Source organism: Typopeltis vanoorti, chromosome 16 (genome assembly GCF_054136105.1).
Source record: "Typopeltis vanoorti isolate ZY-2024b chromosome 16, IOZ_Tvanoo_1.0, whole genome shotgun sequence".
Taxonomy (NCBI): Eukaryota; Metazoa; Arthropoda; class Arachnida; order Uropygi; family Thelyphonidae; genus Typopeltis; species Typopeltis vanoorti.
This window is the reverse complement of record NC_143564.1, coordinates 31,039,487-31,059,833: the sequence shown is the minus strand read 5'-3', so window position 1 is coordinate 31,059,833 and position 20,347 is coordinate 31,039,487. Positions and strand designations below refer to the sequence as shown.

The 20,347-nt window shown below is 35.7% G+C and overlaps 1 protein-coding gene across 1 annotated transcript in view; it reads right to left on the bottom strand.

The window, feature by feature from the left end:
• The window catches only part of BCL7-like (chromatin remodeling complex subunit BCL7B-like protein), a 124,385-nt gene extending 120,321 nt beyond the window's left edge, over positions 1–4,064 (bottom strand). Inside the window, exon 1 of the mRNA XM_090406328.1 lies at positions 3,861–4,064. Coding sequence (XP_090262454.1) covers positions 3,861–3,952 — 92 coding nt within the window. The 5' untranslated portion in view covers positions 3,953–4,064. The remainder of the gene's footprint in view (positions 1–3,860) is intronic.
• Between the last annotated feature and the right edge of the window lie 16,283 nt (positions 4,065–20,347).

The window sequence follows — 20,347 nt, the reverse complement described above, 5'->3', positions numbered from 1 at the left end:
TTCATAGTTATGAAGGAATAAAGAAGCTATGGAACTGCAAAGAATAGTTAAAAATTATATTAGAATTATGAAATGTAGATTATGAGGACAGATTAAGAGCATGTGGACAGCACACACTGATAAGTAGGAGAAAGAGGGACATAATAAGAAGCCTATAAACTTCTTACAGAATATTGATTGATGAAATTTTTTGTTATATGGAAGGTAAAGAGAGCACAAGGGGAATATCTGTGGAAGTTGAGGTTGTATACAGTTAAGAAAGGTATGAGAGACTGAATTTTCTTGCACAAAGCAGTGAGTGAGTGGCACAGTTTGCCAGCAGAAATGATGTGTGCATTTAGTGTGAATGAGTTTAAGAGAAGGTATGACATCTGGCATGGGTGATGTATGGCTTCTTTTGATGAGTCCTGGACATCCTAGAAGTTTCTGATAATAACAATATCCAAATTTATCAGCAATAAGACATTCTGCCCAACACATTTATCTTCCCATTCTAGTACCACCTGAAATATATAACATTTTCAAAGAAAGTAACAAGTCAAAGAAAATAATAAAGTTGTTCCTGGTAATGATCCAGTATTAACTCCTATATGTCAAACTGAACTACATCATATTATACCAGCAGAACTGAACAATTTAGTTCATGCAAGCAAAGGGCAAGCCAAATAGGTTTCATATCTCCAAATGGTAACTGTAATATGTTGGAATGGATACTATACTAATAATAGCTATTATTAATATATTATAGTATTTTATAATCACAAAAAAGTTCATTAATTGTATTTAGAAAATTAAACCTTAACTATTATGGCTATAAATGGCCTCCATGGCTATTCTCAAACATCGACACAAATTATAAGAACAAAATATTCACTGATCCATGAAAATTAAATTTTAAAGCAGTCCTCTTCCATAATAGCAACATAATTCCTTCAGTTCCCATTGGTCATTCAGTACAAATAAGGGAATCATAAAAATGATATAATTTCTAAAGTGCATAGAATATGAACACTATCAACTAACACATTTGTGATTTATTAGAATGCAATTAAAGTACACAGAGTACCACTGTTTTCTATATGAATGGGACAACCAAGCTAAACTCTAGTACTGCATGAAGGACTTCTTGAATCCCCAGGTATAGAGTTGGATAGCATAGAAGTGTTGAGAACTTGAGTCTCTTATAGTCCTACATGTGGGATCATAGCATGTAGCACTGTTTTCAGTGCAAAGTTAGGAAAATTAAATAAAATAAAATAATTCCACATAAAAATCTTGTTAATCTCCAAAGAAGATTAAAACTTATTTAGGATTTCGTAAAAGGCATGGAGCAAAATTAAAAAAATTTCAATCCTTAGTTCAAATTCAAGAATTAATGAATTATGACAGATTCAATGCAGTTTTTACAAGAATTAAAAAAAAAAAAAAAAAATGGAAAATTAAGAAAATGCTGACAGCATCCCATAAAATGGGTAAAATCCAATATGGATATTGGATTTTAAGGGATATGTTATACATTATATGAATTTACCCTGAGAATTTGGGAGATGCAACTAACCAGAAGAACTCATCAGGACATCTCAAGTAATTACTGGAAACCTCAAGTAATTTATGATTATTATTGATTATGGAAATACCTCCCTCCATCATAAAAAATAAGCCATCAGAGATTTTTTCCTTTTATAAGTATCGCACACAAGAAAGGTTATAAGCCTACATTTACAAAATAAATAAATGAACCACAACAAAAAATACATTTACTGTAAGAAAGGGGGGGAAAAAACATTATAAATCACATTTGTGAATGGCTACTCTCATTTGATCCCCAAATCCCTGTATTGAATTATCAAAACTGATCAAACCAACGCTAGTATATTATCTTACAAACTTGCACTTGGTACCCCAAAGGACTTATTAATTAACCTTGAAATTTTTAGTGACAAAATTTTTACCAGCTTTATAAATTAAAAATTAAAGTTGATCTTTAAGTATCCATGGTCATTTATCATGATTCAAAAACATTCATTATGTTCATATTAACTGAATTAATTAAATCAAATCTACTAGTTTAACAGACTCTCTAATCTGCTTGACCAGAATTAAGTTAAATATAAAATTTATAAAAATATTAAATAAAAGTGTCATCATTCTAAAGTTATTTGCCTTTTAAATGATAATCTGAAAAAACAAATCTACTAAATTTAGATTTAACACATTTTTAGCATGGATTTATTAAATATAGTTTGTGAATAGTAATATGTGATCATACAGTGACCCTACTTGAGTGGGAAAAGCTGCAGAAGAAGAAGTTTGTGAATAGCAAACAATAAAAGTGTTCTGCATAAGACCAAAACAATACCAGCACTAACAGGAGAACTTGTAAATCCTTATGATAAACATTTCATCATTACCTGTGGTAATGATGAAATGTCAGGTAAATATACAGGTAATGGTGAAATCATCATCATTATCTGTTTTTTTTGTTTTTTTTTTTCTACCATTTTTTAAAGTCCTATCCAGACTTGTTGAGGATGGGTGGGAATTCAGCACTCCAACCCTCTCTCCTAATATAAAATAAAATAATATATAAAAAAAGTGAAAACTGCTTACAGAAAGATGAACTGTCAGGTTGTTATTATTATTATTATTATGGGCAACTCCAAGGAGTCGACACTCATCGAGGGAGGCCCTAACATCATGTCAAGAACAACTGGAAAGCCACCCACCACAACCTGGTGGGTAATTGATTCATGGCATATTTTATCTTTATTGATTAATGAATTGGGGAATTATCATTTCATACAGAAAATGTGTAGATTTTGAGAACACAATATTATCTATGGCTGAATAAAGTAACAGAACAGAATATTTTCAGGTTGTAAAATATAACTTGAAAATGTTGCTCCATATTTTGTTTATATCATTAGGTTAAGTATATGGTTTCAAGCTGTTGTCCTCCCTTGCCAATTAAAAGTCCTTTTGTTGCCCACATACAGAATATAATTTTGCTAAAAATTTGTTTGAGGGTAGAACTTTTTTTTCTTTTTCTAACGTGGCATTGACTATGTTGATTTACTCATAGTCAATAAAATAACTTCAACAAATGCCTTCCTGCAGTGTTACTTATATTACTGCAAATGATGTACCAGAACATCTATGACATCATACATATGATGCAACATGTTACTTAACAGATAACAAATATAATTTTAAAAATTTCATCTAATTTATAAAAACAGTTATATTCGGGTTCTGCATTTAGGGATCCTAAATTATAACCACTGCCATTACTTTGAGCGGTATTCTACTTCATTTATTTTTACATATCGATTTTTCTTCCTTCTTGAAACAAAAGGTATTACATTGGTCATGATTTTTGCGATATCAGTTGATACACAAGATACACAGCCAAGTGGCATAAAGCATCCCCCCCCCTCCCCCACTTAAGGAGAGCAAGTGCTCTCGGAAAAACACCCAAACAAATCTGCCTGAACATGTTGGGCATGGGAAAGGGCAGGAAAAAGTACACACACACACAAAAAAAAAAAAAAAAAAATGCGGGCGTCACATTCAAGCGAATGCCGTTTAAATATTCAATGAACGATGAAGTGATAAACTATTTCAAGGGCACAACATGGTAATTAAAATAAAAAGAATGTACATATTATAGATATCAGAAAATATAAGATTTTGTTAGATCTGTATCTATAATTCATTAAAAACAAACAAAAAAACGGGTAAACAAAAATTCGTGCTTGCCATTTTCTTTTAATTTATATCAGAGAATAATAATTTTATTTGTACTGCTCAAAAATATCAATGAAATAGTTCCCAAACATTTTAAAGTAACCCTGACGCACCATTTTCTCACTTTGTCGATGGCTTGCATAACCCTTTTAATGTCATCTTTCGCGCGACTCCGAGTTTCAGCGCGTATTGATCTTGACATCATTTTTCTGAAAGGTTTATTTACTCTACAGAGATTAACTGGGATAACGGCTAATACTGTACAAGGGAAAACAACCACACAATAATACACTCGTACACAGGAGTTCCAATGTAGTTATAGCTCTACCTTACCTAGCACAGTCTGCATTCACGTACGTATATCCCTAATATGTTATCGAGAATCCCTGTTATTCCCCAATCAAAATAACTATTATTACCACATGGAATAATATTTGGTTTCGAAAATATGAGGAATTAATTAATATAGGATATCTGCAAGGATTAAATATAATTTTCATCGTTCAATTAATTTTGTGTCATATAATTACCTTTTTTTTTCTCTTTCATTTGACGGTTGTTATCGTCTACAAAAATTCATTTAAAAGATGCTCAATATACAGAACGTTATCTGCATCATTCAAAAGATCTTTACTATTTGAACGATTACTTATCTACTAAATAACATATTTCATAAAGTTATATAGTTTATGTGGCCATATCGAATACTTCTTAAAAAAAACAGGGTAAACAGAATCTGTCAAAAATGTTCAGCACAAATCAATACTAAAACAATCTCAACTTTGCACTGATTTATAAAAAATTTCTTGAGTTCATCTTCTAGATGAACATTTCATCAATCAGATTAATGTCTCCCACTCTCCAACCAACAGACTGCAGGATCGAATGTATGGTCATAGACAGTGCTGTCGTAACTCGTTAAGCAATTAGGGCAATGCCTAGAAGCGGTAAGTTTGCAGAGTGGCAAAAAAGACAAAATTATATCTCAACCATAAAAATACATAAATTTTTTTTTTCATTATTTTACATACTTTCTTGATTTTAAGGGCGAAAAAATAGAGCTTCCCTAGGGGTTGCATATACCATAATAACGGTCCTGATCCTGTTTATGATTGTCTTTAGGCTGGAACTGAATTTCATCGCCCGATGTGAGAAAATCGCCCCATTTATTGGAAGACTGAACCGGCTTGAAAAAGTTCCATGTCTGGTCTCTAGAGGAGGTTTCTTGATTATGTACAAATAATTAAAAAGTTAAAAATATATATAAAATTAAAAATAATAATTAAGAAATGCTTACCTATCAGTTTTTCTAATGTTTTATAGGTTTAAAGCTTTTTTGGGGATGGGAGCACTTTTTCTAAGCATTTCTTTGATTGATTCTCCAGTTAGTCGATCTGTAGTAAGGTTAAGATGTTTTTTTCTCCCATAAACTAGGGAGAATAGACTCTGGGATTCACGTTTTAACAAACTACGTAGCGCAATTGGAAGAACAACGGTACATTGCGCCCTTCGATTGGAACAGGCCTAAGTTCGATTCTCATCGCGACGGGAGGAATCTTTATCTGGACGATTTTAATCGGAGGTGAGTTAGCCCATCTCATACGGAGGTAGCAGGGTTTTTTCTCCCGGAAACTCGGGTTTTTCATCCCGCATACAGACAAATCGGCCCTTCAGAACACACGCAATTTACAGACAAAAAATACTAGTTGTGGTAGTGGTGGAGGTGGGCTGTAGATGGCGTTGATGGAGATGATTCGTAGTAGAGGTTCGGTGTAGTGATTGAGACAGTTATAGGTGTGTCCTCCCGCGATAATGATAATAATAATAATAATAATAATAATAATATATAGTGCTAAGGTCTGGGACCACGAGATGGCGGCAGGTATCTGCCGTACTCTTCTCCCTGGATGCTAACTGAAGTTACTAATAGTCTTTGGACAGCTATTCTGTGATAGACTAAGGGTAAAAGCGCTGCCCACTAGTTTTCTTGAGTTAGTACTGACTACTGTGCTAACTAACTTGCTAACATGAGTTTCGCCCACCACTTAACCTACAGAGTAGTTAGATCTAAAATGGCCTTGTCTACTCCTTCTGGGGAATAAAAAGCGTTAGCGAATTCATCATCATATTTATCGTTAGTGATTAAAAGCAACTTTCATTCCCAGTACGAAGAGGATTTAACATCATGTTTGTGCAACTGATGATCCACCTTGAACTCTCTCCAGAAGAGCATACTATCAATGATTTTGTTCACAAACACACTGTTATAGCTATTAATCATGAGCGTAATGTGGTATATCAACCATACACACACGCGCGCGCGCGGGCGCGCAGTTGTTTAGATGGCAGGTAAAATCATGGAACTAGACCTGATGCATATCATGTTACTTTCCATATGAGTTCTATATTCCAAATACCGTTGTATATTTGAGAGGTCACTGCAATCATTTTAGCATTGACTCTTCACACTTTAGTTAAAGTTTCATTGATGGCACTTATTATTATGTTCTCTATAGGCTATGGTAGAACTTTGAGTTTCTATCCCGCAGAGATTCTTGGATCAATGCATTTATCTCAACTGCACTGGGCTGAGTTATTTTGAATTACGATAGATTAATTATGTGTGTTTTTCAGGCAAGTTTGTCTGTTTTGTTAGATGAAATATGCGAGTTTCTGGGAAGAAAAACCATGCTATTCAATAATGAGAACAGCTAACTCAACTTCAGTTGAAAGTCCCTCATGAAAGTTCTTTGTGCCTATGTCTAAACAGAATTCTAAGTCGGGCGTCTTATCTTTGCGGTGACATTTCTAGTTCCATGATGCTGAACAACCAGAAGCTCAGTTTGGTTTGATTTTAGTTGCCAACCAGAAGAATTCTTTCTAGAACTTTTTTAGCTAATTCCAGAATTAGGCGAGCTCTGGTATGAAAGAGTGAGGGAGGTTTCTCCCAGAAACTCTGGTTTAACTCAACATCTCAGGAAAATCGACCATAGAACTCATACTATTTCCATCAACTCTGAAAAAAAGTCCATATAAAAGTTTCTCAAGTCGGCATCTAAAATCAAACCTGTAATAGTCTTTGTTCTGGCGGTCTATAAAATGATCATTGCTACAAGGCTACACATGCATTTGTATATAATTATTCTTATTACATGTCACTTCTCTATAGTCCCAGAGGCACTTGCTCATTTCTTTTGCGATAATAATTAAAAAAAAAAAAAAAATATGAAAATTTAAAACGATTTAGAGCATATTTAGGGGGACGCGATAGTTAGTTTTTAATATCGCTTCCAAAAAATTATGCAATTTGCCCTTTTTAGTTTAAAAATCTATTTTCTTGCGGTAGGGGTACTTTTCCCATTCAGTAAATAACGACTAACAAAAGAAACTATTTCTGGTATCATCATTAGTGGGCAATTTGTTGTATTGGTTCATCAGGGCCATGTCTTTTTCTGCAATGATGTTGATAACTCTCATGCACTGAATGGTATTTTTTATTGATTGAAATGACTCATCTTTATTTATGCCAGCAGTAGCGTTGTCTAGGAAATTAGTGAAAAATCCATTGATGGAAAATATTGTAGAATATTTTATGTCAAGAAATCTTCCAGTTGCATAAGCAACTGGAAGATTTCATTATGCATAAAGATTTCATTATGCATTATACAACTAGAAGACTTCTTTACATCAAAAAAACAAAAAAAACTTTTTTTCTTTTTTTTTGAATGTCATCTAAACCTAACAAACGAGATCAATTTTTCTGAGAGGTTATTATATAATTAACGATGAAGTAGCGTTTTAACATCATTCTCTGGTGGCACAAGCGTTTCATTGTAAGTATCTACATTCTATCATTGCATTATGACAAACAGATAGCGTCACTTCTTTGATCCCCGAAAATCAGTTTGCTATTTTGTATAGCAGTCATGTTATCCTATTTAGTTTGTAGTCAGCACAGAATGCATATGTTATTAATGCATACCTTACAATAATTTCACACAAAAACTATAAGTCATCTATGATTTGCATGTGTCTGTATTTGCTCGTTATTATTCTCATTTTGTTTTGTATGTGGATTATGTGACTGCCTCAGTTTATAGCTGCTATGAAGACGATTCCAAGATAATCTGTTTGCGCGATGGTTGAAGTTTCAAGTATTATCATCTACATTAGAATGTAGAAGGCAAATTGTTAGATGATTAGTTTCTATGTATTGTAAGGTTCCCAATGTCATGGATTTTAATTTATTGTGAGTTAATTAGTTATCGGATTAATATCGTGTTGTATGCTTGCATAAGCAGGACTTCTTTGGAACGCCAGAGAAAACTCTTTGTTGATGTTGAACCTATACATGACATTTATGTGTTGTTGTTTTTTTCATGTACTTTATAAGCAATGCAAATAGAAAGTGTAATATTTCGCGATTTCTTAAGTTGTTTCTACAGGGTGTTCTTTTACGTGTGCTAAAACAAGAGACAGTATCCTTGGATACCGATTCAGTATCCTTGGATACCGATTCAGTATCCTTGGATACAATCTCTTGCTTTAGCACGCGTTTGATTTTCTTTGTTGCCTTCATATATATATTTCCCGAGCGATAGCTTAATGTCGATGTACAGAGTCAGGGTTCTGAAACTGAAGTGGTCGTTCCAATTGCAGCTTCAGGTTTTTACAACTGACATCACTGATCTGTTTCAAGCAGACAATGGGGATCAAACACCTCCTTTGGAGATCAAAGACCTCCTTGAAATATGGAGAAGCTGAGGAAGAAAATTTTATATCTAAAATTTCTGTTCGTTTCTTCACTCTCAAAGGGCTTGATTAAGCTTTTCAACACAGAAAAAAAAATTGAGATTTTCAAACCACCTGATTCAAATTTCGAGCATTAAGAACGTTGTTGCAGATTTTTAAAAAATGCATCTGCAAACTACCGTGTTATTTGTAAAGAAATAAAATCCTATCTGGGAAACAAACAACTCATAATTTATTTAATTTTGTAGGTTATGGGGGATGCTTAAGGGTAAAAGCTGTATAACTGAGAGGAGACCTCCACATAGTCTTTAAAGGAATGCGGAGAACCGACCAGACTTCTGACCTAATGTCCAATCCTCAGCTTCTCGTGGTGCAGACTGATGGGTATCTACTTGGATACTGACCGAACGAGGATGGGATGGCAATTTATGGTTTAGCCGACCAAATTGCATTCTTATTGGTTAAACCAAATAAAAATTGATGGTACAGCATGACAAAATTTCATGCCGGCTGGGGCGTGGCCCGGTTAAAGAAGGCTCTGTTGTTTTCGCCAGGGAACCACGGCGAACAGCGAAGAGTCAGCTACTGGAAAAAATCTGAAAACAAACCCAAACTCAACATCACCAGAGTTAAAGATCAGTACTATCAACATAAGAAGTCTAAATGGCAAAGAAATGGAGCTAGCTGAGAAACAAGATAAGTACGAGATCGACATAATCGGGGTGATTGAAACAAAAACTGGTGAGATCTTTCTCAGCAATAAATACAAAATGTTATATTCAGGCAATGACAATCAAGGAAAAGAAGGAGTAGTAATAGTATTCAACACAAAATACGAGGCTAATCTTCTTGAATGGCAGTCAGTCTCAAGTAGAGTAATGTGGGCAAATATGAGAATAGGGAATTGGACAGTGAGACTTATTTGTGCCTATGGTCCCAAAGAAGGGTCTACTAAGGTAGAAGTGGAGGAATTTTTTGAACCTTTAGAAAAAGTAGCTAACACAATGAAAAAGGAAAAGTTGGTCCTTGTTGGGGGATCTAAATAGCAGAGTAGGAAATGATTGAGAGACATACAAAAATATTTTGCAAAAATTTGGAGAAAAGAGCAAAGCTAATAATAATGGCAAATATCTGTTGGATTTATGCTCAGGACATGGACTGATTATTACTAACACCATGTTCCAACATAAAAATGTGCACAAATTCATATGGCGAGAAGAGGCAAGGAATAAGAAAAGTCTCATTGACTATGTTATTGTTGATAGTGATGTTTTCTCCCTGGTGCAGGACACCAGAGTGTACAGAGGATTTGAAATTGGAAGTGATCAGTATTTAGTATTGAGCAGGATAAAATTGAATTTCATGAAAAGAATAACATGTAAGAAAGTTTTAAAGCGAATTAAAGTTGAGCAGCTCTCAGATGTGAACTCTAGACTAAAATAAACAAAGATTATTGAAGAAAAAATGAAAGAGTATGAGAACAGGAATCAAACCTTGGAGATTCAGTGGCAAACTCTGAAGAAAACATTGGTTGATTCTGCCAGAGAGGCATGTGGTGAGGTTGTGTGTAAGGATAAAAAAATCAGAACTCCCTGGTGGACACAGGAAGTTAAAGAGGCAGTGAAGGAAAAGAAGAAAGCATATCAAATGTTCCTGTCAAATAAGTCAGCTTGTGCTCTTAGAGAATACAGACACAAATGCAAGAATGCTAAACACTGTGTAAAACTAGCTAAACAAAAGTCATGGGAGGACTTTGCAAGAACATAGAAAATAAATATCAAAAAGGTGGCAAGATATTCTGTGGTTGTTGAAGAAGCTTAGAACTGGAGGAAAGAGTGCTTTAAAAGGAGTTAGATATGATAAAGGTGACATGAAAACGGGAGAAAAGATATCCTTAAAGTATGGAGTAATTACTTTGAAAGACTGCTAAATCAAACAAACATTGATGACAGCACAGTGGTAAAAAACACTGACCAGGCATGCAGTCAGGAATACATATCCATACTTGAAGTAGAAAAAGCCATCAAATGCTTGAAATGTGGAAAGGCCGCAGGTGTAGATGACATTCGACCAGAAATACTGAAGTATGGTGGTATGAGAGTCTTACAGTGGCTACACTGCATAATTCAGAAAGCCTGGACAGAGGGACGAATCCCGACGATTGGAGTAGAGCTCTCATAGTACCCAAATATAAAAAGGGAAATAAACCCGAATGTGAGAATTACAGAGGTATTTCCCTACTGAGTGTTCCTGGCAAGATCTATGCAAGTATTATTATTATTATTATTATTATTATTATTATTATTATTATTATTATTATTATTATTATTATTCCGGGCAACTCCAAGGAGTCGACAGACTCATCGAGGGAGATCTACCATCATGTCAAGAACAACTATTCGACATTCACACAGTATCTATCATACCTTGCCTTGAACTCATTCACGGTCGTAGCACCCACCACAGACTCTGGTAGCTTATTCCACTGATTTACCACTCTCCAAGTAAAACACCTAGCTTTAACACCCTTGTTAACCACATTCTTGCCCAGCTTCCATGCATGGCCCCTAGTCCTCCCACCACCAGTCCTATTTTCAAAATATCTTCTGGATTAATCTTATAGAATCCCTTTAGTAATTTGAATGTCTCAATCATATCTTCCCTTTTCCGCCTATCGACCAATTTTTGCAACCCACAAATCTTCAACCTATTCTCATAAGGTTCATTCCACAGACCTGCTATCATCTTGGTCACTCGTCTCTGGATCCTCTTCACTTCCTCCCCATTACGAAGAAACCCTGGCGCCCGTAACTGGGAACAATAGTCCAGATAAGGTCTTATCAAGGCTTGATACAGTGGAACAATAACTTGTTTGTCTCTGCATATTAAAGTATTTTTCAGAAGCCAAGTGATTTGATGAACTTATTTAGCCACTTTTGCAATGTGCCCCCTAAACTTCAATTCCCTATCCACCAACACTCCCAAATCCCTGGCCTCATTCATTTCTGCAATGTCACCACCTGGATGATATATTCTCGCAAAGTGCTCACTCAGTAACTCAACTATATCAACTGATTCAGTTACCTCCCTACCATCCGCATTCTTTAAAATCATTCTGCCATATACATTTTCCTTTTACTTGCAACATATCGAAAAAATTTTTAGTCTGCATGGCCAATGTTCTTTCGTAATCCTTTTTTGCTTTTCTTACCACACTCATTACCCTTCTGGCTTGCGCTGTATACCGTTTATGTGCCTGCCGGTCACCTTTCTCCTTAAATTCCCTTCATAGTTGTTTCTTTTTTTGCAGCTCAAGCTTAATGGTGTTATTCATCCATTTAACCCCTACTTGATTTATTATTCGGACTCTAGGTATACAGTCAGCCACTGCTTCATGCAAACACTTCTTAACTGCCTCCCATGCACTATGAACTTCTAGTCCTTGCAGTTGTACATTCCATGGCACTGAACCAATCAAACTCCTAAGCTTGTCATAATTTCCAACCTGATAATTCCACATGTACCCTGTCTTAATTGTAAATTCCACACCTTTAGCCACCTCTCAAGTCAAGACCCTATGATCACTCTCACCAATTGGTGGCAATGTGGTCATATTTGTTACAGCCAAATCCTCAGATGTAATTACTAGGTCAAGCACTTTCTGACCCCTAATATTTTCCATTACATGCTGCCGCAGATAGTTATCCCTTAATAACCGCATAAAATCCAATTCCTTTCTCCCGTGTGTCCTCTCCTCACTCCAATCAATGCGACCATAGTTGAAATCTCCCATAATAATTACCCTCCTTTCACTCATATCTTCTATATGCTTACGCATACTCTCTCCACCATCTTTTCCATCATCACCTTGTCTATAGCAGCACCCAATTGTATATTTTGTTCTGCTAGCCACGATCTCACACCAAATGGCCTCAAATGTGCTCTTTTCTGTATCCTGCAATTCAACTTCTATTCTCCTTGGCTGCAGCTCATCAGCTATCATCAACAATACTCCTCCCCCATTTTATTCTCTCCTGTCATTCCTGAACACACTATACCCATCACATTCAATCCCATTAGCTATATCATCTACAGTTAGCCATGATTCACTAATGGCAATAACCTGTAGTCTGGAAGTGCCAACCATATCCAAAAACTCTTCCTTCTTGTTCCTAATACGCCTAGCATTAGTGTTCATGAATTTAAGACCCCCATTAGCCCTATTCCTTCTTTGATGCCTTATATTAACTGTCCCATTCTGATTTGGTGTCCTTATTCGCTCGGGCATATTATACTTATTCATACATTCAACTGAATCCTTAAGGTATTAAGGATTCAGTTGAATGTATGAATATCTACACCCCCCCTTAATAAATCAAGTATACCTGAGAAACGGTTGACAAGAATTGTGGAAGAAAAGCTTAATGAAGAACAAGCTGGATTCAGGCCAAATAGAGGCTGTCCGGATCAGATCTTCACTTTACGACAAATAGTCGAGAAAGCATGGGAATATAACAAAGATCTGTATTTAAGTTTTGTCGATTTGGAAAAGGCATATGACAAGGTGAAAAGAGAGAAGCTATTCAATAAGCTACAGTTATATGGTGTCAATGGGGCATTATATCAAGCAATACTTAGTCTTTATTTGAGTTGTAAGTCAGCAGTTAGAATTGAAGGAAGTACAGGAAGATGGTTTAATATTAAATCTGGTGTCAGACAAGGAATTAATTTATCCCCTCTATTATTCATTATCTATATGGATCACATTATGGAGGAAAGTGGTATTAAACATGATATCAAAATTGGAGATGTTAATGTCAGCTCTTTGCTTTATGCGGATGATGTTATACTTTTCAATAAATCCGCTACGAGTCTTAAAGATTCCTTGACTAAATTGAATAACTGTTGTAATAGATATGGTATGAAGGTCAGCAATAAAAAGACAAAGACAATGAAAATAGGCAGAATCAATGAAAATATGAACTGTGTTGTGAATGGAGAACCTGAGGAACAAGTAAAATATTTCAGCTACTTAGGCTCGATTTTTAGTGAAGATGGTAAATTAAATATAGAAATAGATAACAGAATCACCAAAGCTGGTATGGTGGGAAGTCAATTGAATAAATTCATATGGAATAAGAGAGAAATTAGTCAGAACACTAAATTAGCTGTATACAAGACAGTGTTCAAACCAGTTTTAACTTATGGATCTGAGAGCTGGGTCAGAAGTAAAACACTTGACCAAAGACTAGAGACTGCAACTATGAGAGTCATAAGAAAGATATAGGCGTGAACAGATAGCATCAATGGCAATATCATATTAAAAACGAGGATATTAGGAAAGAACTTGACATTGTCAGTATCCAGGAATGCGTCAGCAGGGCTAATCTCAGGTGGTATGGTCACTTAAACAGAATGGGCGAAGAAATATTAGCAAAACAAGTGTTCTCTGTCAGGTTGGCATGAAAACGACCCGGAGGCAGACCAAGATATAGGTGGATTGATACGGTACAAAGTGCCTTAGACAATAGAAATATAAGATCTGATAATGTCGGAGTCTTGAGAAGTAACAGACTGATTTGGAGGAAAATTGTAGATAGGAAGCTAGTAATGATGTAATTTTTTTCATGTAGTACTATCATATCATGTACACCCCATGAGGGTACATGGCAGGAAGTTGATGATGATGATGATGATGATGATGGCTATGCTTTCACACCTCGGAGGTTTGTTTTTAATTAAGTTCCATTTCTTTGGATAAATCAATCATTACTTAAGTATAAACTATTATACTTAATAGTATAAACAAATAATAGTATAAACTATTATTTGTTCACCTTTATTATTTTTTATGACTTCCACCCACGAAAAGCTTATATAAACCTACAGTCGCTTCATACCATACCATTAGCAGGACAAGTTGAGGCAGGGATGCCCTAGGAACAAACAGGGTTTAGGAAAAGTAAAGGCACCAGAAATCAGATTCTTTGCCTTAGACAGATCACAGAAAAATATAAAGAATTCAGACTCCCTCTGGTAATGTGTTTCTTAGACTACTCTGAAGCTTTTGACTGTGTTGAGCATGTGGTGAGTAATGAAAAGAATTGGTTTTCCTCAACACAGTATCAGGTTGATAGCCAATTTTTATAAGGAACAAGAAGCCACGGTAAGAACAGGTGTTGGATTGACTGACTGGCTTCAAGTTGAAAAAGGAGTTATCAAAGGATGTTTACTTTCTCCTCACTGGTTTAGTATATATATGCGGAGGACATCATCCGTGAAGAAGCGTTGGATGAGCTCATGACAGGAATTAGAATAGGAGGTAGATTGATCAGTAATCTGAGGTATGCTGATGATCCAGTACTCCTTCGCAATGACATGGAAAAACTAGGACTAATTCTTGACAAAGTTAACGAGATCAGTAATAACAGAGGACTTCAACTCAATCCTAGCAAGACAAAGATTATGGTTGTCATAGGAAGTACAAACAGAGAAGTTCTTAAACAAGTGTACCTTAATGCAGAAAGAATTGAGGAAGTGTGCAAGTGTGAGTACCTGGAATCCATTATTAATGTAAAGAATTGCTGTTCAGAAGACGTCAGAAAAGGTTAGGAATGGCTAAAACAACAGTCAGAGACCTGAGTTAAATCTGGAAGGATGGATCTATCTCCATAGGAACGAAGTTGAGGATTTTAGATGCAGTTGTTTTTCCAACAGTGACTTATTGATGTGCGACTTGGAAACTAAAGAAGTCAGATAAAAGACGGATATCTGCTTTTGAGATGTGTTGTTACAGAATGCTGTTGAGGATATATATACTGAAAGTAGTACAAATGATTGTGTGTTAGAAAAGATCAGTAGAACGTTAAAGCTCCTTAAGGATCGTTATGATCTTTTCTAACACTCGTTCATTTGTACAACTTTCAGTATATGATATCCTCAACAGCCTACTGTAGACACATCTCAAAAGCAGATATCCGTTTCTTATCTGACTTCTTTAGGTTCCAAGTCGCACATCGATAAGTCGCTGTTGGAAAAACAACTGCATCCAAAATCCTCAACTTTGTTCCTATGGAGATAGATCCATCCTTCCAGATTTTGGACAGGTCTCTGACTTGTTTTAGCCAATCCTAATCTTTTTCTGACGTCTTCTGAGCAATTCTTCACATTAATAATGGATTCCAGGTACTCAAACTTGCTGACTTCCTCAATTCATTCTCCATTAAGGTACACTTGTTTCTCAAGAACTTCTCTGTTTGTACTTCCTTTGAGAACCATAATCTTTGTCTTGCTTAGATTGAGTTGAAGTCCTCTGTTATTACTGATCTTGTTAACTTTGTCAAGAATTAGTCCTAGTTCTTCCATGTCATTACAAAGGAGTACTGTATCATCAGCATATCTCAGATTACTGATCAATCTACTTCCTATCCTAATACAGAAGTACAAAAGAAATAATACAGACAGAAGAAAGTTAAAATATTTTGGACACAAAAAAAGGATGGAAGAGGGATTTCTCAGAACAGTAATAGAACATAAAGTTCCTGGAAAAAGAGACAGGAGTAGATCATCAATGAGATGGATGGATGGCGTGTGTGGAGTGATTGATCTTCAGAGAGTTGAAGCTGCCAGAAAAGCAAACAACAGGACTACATGGCGAGGCCCTGTGTGGCACATCACCGAGCATCAGAGTGACCATACGGCATCTGTAGATGCCCCGTGAACATAGTAGTAGTAAACCCTGCTCTATAGATCAAAGATGGAACTTCTTCAATCAACTTTAGGCCTCCAATAAGCAGATAGGTGATCTCATATCTCCCCTCTAAAACATTACTACGCCAAATTTCATTGTTGAGAACATAATCCTTGTTTTTAACATTAGGTCTTATTCTTCTTCTTTAGCAACAAATATTCCATACTCTTAGGTTAGGCAAATCAAATCTCTCCATTTCTTTCTATCTTCCTGAATTCTTCCTTCATTAATATTGTGCCAGTTCAGGTTTTTTTCTTTTTCTTTTTTTTTTTTTTCTTTTTTGATCTTCTCTTATCTGGTCTCATTCCCCTTTTCCGTGGTCTTCCTCTTGGTCGCTTTCCTCAAATTTTATTTCATACATTTTCTTCGTATTTATTCCTTATAAATTCATTCTCATTAGATCAAAACCACTTCAAGTGTGAGTTCATAAGCATCGCTTCAACACTTTTTAGTCATAAACAATTATGTCTAAGTGAAATAAAATTTCCACTTACAGAGTTTTGCTTTCCGAGCATGCGCTTGAAACGAATTTCCTCGTAAATTCTAGAATTTATGTTCCTCATACATTGAGGTATTTGATTTGTTTTATTCTGAGAAATGCAGTTTTCTTTTCTTTCACTAAGCTTTTAACTTCTTCTTTTCAATGCACGTGCTCAAATTAATAGTTAATTTATTTTACTACAAACATTCGCTTAGTGTATATGTTACCGCTAAAGTGCAGAAATCAGTTATTCTACAGATTATCTAGGTATTGTGCAGATTAACTAGGGTGATCTGTTAAAGTGCCGAAAATTGTTTCATTTCTCAAATTACCTAGGTAATCTGCAAATTACCTAGATAATCTGCATATTACCTACTAGGCACTGTTAAAGTGAAAATAAGATCTTTGCTGGAACAACAGCAACGTTTCTGTACGCTTAAATTAACATAAGTTATTTATTTATTTTTCGATATCTAAAGAATCAAGTTAATACAATCAAACAATCAACAAATTAGTTGATAGAATCAATCATCAATCAATTAAAAAACTATAATACAAAGAATCAAACGGTTTAAAATATTATTACAATTAAGGAAATGAATTTGCAAAACATATGACACTGGCGAAACCAAAGTAAAAGTGGAGGGAGAGGGGGGGAAGGAGTAGGCAAAGGAAATGAGAGAAACAAACTTTTGAACTTTAACGATACTGAAGCCATTAATGTGAACATTACCTAGGTAAAATGCGGAAAACTCTTGATTCCGCACGTTAACGGAGCAAATCAGTTAATCTGCAGATTAGCTAGATAATGTGCACATTAACGGCTTTCGAGCTTTAGCGGTAACATATACATTAATTATTCCATTGCCTGATTTTCTTTGCTAAGGGTGTGTGATTGGAAGTGAGATTTGATGAATAGTCGCTTCATTATTTACATATACTTCATATATCACTAATATATGAGTGCTAATTGAAACATTAACCACGATCTGTGGCAGTGTGGTTGAGAGATTGTCTGAGATATTGTGGATTTTACGGTCGATTTCCTTGAGTTTACGAAAAACCCGAGTTGCGGGGAGAAAACCTTGCTTGCCCGTGCAAGCGGGTCTTCTCTCCTGGAAACTAGTTCAAAGCCAGGGGCGAATGTTGGTCTTGAAATTCACGCTTGCTCTTGTTATCATTCAGGGAGTGAGAGGTGTGATTGAAGTCTGATTAGCGAAATAATGAATTACTGACCATTTAAAACTATATATTTAGAAATTTATGTACATTAGTCATACAAAAACAACATTTATTTTACAAATGGTATTCTATCTTTTTCAATTTAGCTTACAAATTCTACTCTGCGGTTCTTCTTAATGAATTGGTCAATAGCATCGTCATAAAAATTTTCCCAAGCAACACACACACACTTGTAAAGGCTGGCTGAAGCTCACTGGCTAGAGCTACATTGACTGCGCATGACCTGTGTTTAAGCAACAGAGTGAGACGACGTGAAATGGCTATGCGCGCGCATGAAATCACAGTGCTGCTGCGAGGACTTGGAAGCTCCTACAACTGAGCAAGCCAATGCAACTTTGACTAGACGAGCAAGCATCGGCCTTCGATACACAACGCAAAGCACAATTATTGCCGCACAAGCTTAAGACGTCTTCTGTCTACAAAAATAAAAGCCTAAATGGAATGCTTATAAATGCATGGATTTATTAACAAATAAATATTACTTCTTTCTCAAGTAATGAGCTTGCGCAGCAAGCATAGCAAGCATGAAGAATTCGCCCCTGTTCAAGCGGAGTAGATTAAAACTTGGTTGGCCGAGCGGTTAGCGTATCCGCTCTCTAGACAAAAGGCTGCGGGTTCAAATACCACCGTGGGCATAGATGTTTATGATTGTCTGTGGAAACAGTAGTGATGGTGGTGGACGGTAAAACCCGTTGGTATACTTGCGGTTAATTGTATTTGGTGGATTGAGTGGTAAAGTGAGAGAGAGAGAGTTGTAGAGTAGATGCCCTCCCTCGAGGTGTCACATAATAATAATAATAATAATAATAATAATAATAATAATAATAATAATAATAATCTCAGTAGCAAACACCTACAAAAAAGGTATCTTTTAGCTATTTAGATAAAAATTGTAATTCAACTGGAAAATTGCATATGAAATTAGTGTAAAGATTGCACTTTCCTATTAAAAGTGAATTCGGTTTTAATATCCTGTATTTTTCACAAGTGCCTCTACAACTCAGTCAGTTTCCAAGAAATCCTTTTGGTTGGAAAAACCTGGAAAGCAACTTTATTAGGACTTTTCATTTGAAGGTAAGTTTGTTGATCTCATACAGTAGTAAAATGGTTTCTTCCTAGAAAATTGGTGTTTCTTCCCACAATCAGGGAAACCTACCAGGAGAACAGTGCATTTGCACACACAGCCATATATATATATATATATATATATAAATATATATATATATATATATATATATATATATATATATATATATATAGAGAGAGAGAGAGAGAGAGAGAGAGAGAGAGAGAGAGAGAGGGTATGTTTAGGCATAGGACTAACAATCTCATCCTCAATTATTGTTAGGACAGCTATTCAGGATCAGTTGTGTCCCTTTAAGTCCAGTAAGTACTGCGGATTATATTATTTAAAAAAAAAATCAGCTAACGCCTTTTTTGTTCCTGCATAAGGAGTAGGCGAGGCCATTTTTAAGTCCTATCTAAATTTTGGAGACTGAGTGGGCAGTTCAATCTCCACTGGTAGCCAATCAGAGATTGCTGGCCCAAGGCTATCACTAATTAATCGGCATGCAGTGAAGAAGGCAGCTAGTAAGTGCCGCCATCTGGTGGTCCCTAGCCCTAACACAATGTATTTAATGTCTGAAAATAGTGTGGGTTCGACGGCCGATTTTCTTGAGTTTACGGGACGAAAAACCCGCTAGCCCGTGCCAGAGATCGACTAACTCTGGAACCGGTCGAGAAAAGACTTTTTCTAAGCCTTTTCCTCTAGTCGGCGACTAGATTCGAACGCCTTTCGCCGTGCGGTCAAGCGCTGTAGAGTGCAAACGCCACTTCTACTGATCTACATATTATTATATTTCTTATAATATAGGTTGCCTGTGTAGCTTGCAGATATTTGTTGGTATAATGCTAATTTTCAGAAGAAAGACCATTGTAGATTCGATACTAGTTGCTGACTAGTGGAACTCTTTCTATTTTTTTATTTTTATTTTATTTTATTTTATTTTTTTACAGTCAAATAAGCGTCAGTAGATCGCTGGCACAGGCAGATAAGTTTTTCTTACGGAAACTCTGAATTTTAACCCTGAATCTAAGAAATAAACGGCTCTGTAACAAACAAAAAAACCGCTAACGCCTTTGATTCCCTTATAAAGCGTAAGCGAGGCCGTTTTAGCCCTATCTAACTTGTTGGAGACTGAGGGGACAGTTCAATCTCCACCAGAGGCTAATTAAAGATAGCTGGCCCAAGACTATTTTACTAACAATATCCAGCATACGATGAAGAGAGGCGACTGACAAGTGCTGCCATCTCGTGGTCCCTAATCCTAACACTATATATTTATTGTCTGATATAGTGTAGGTTTTACAGTCGA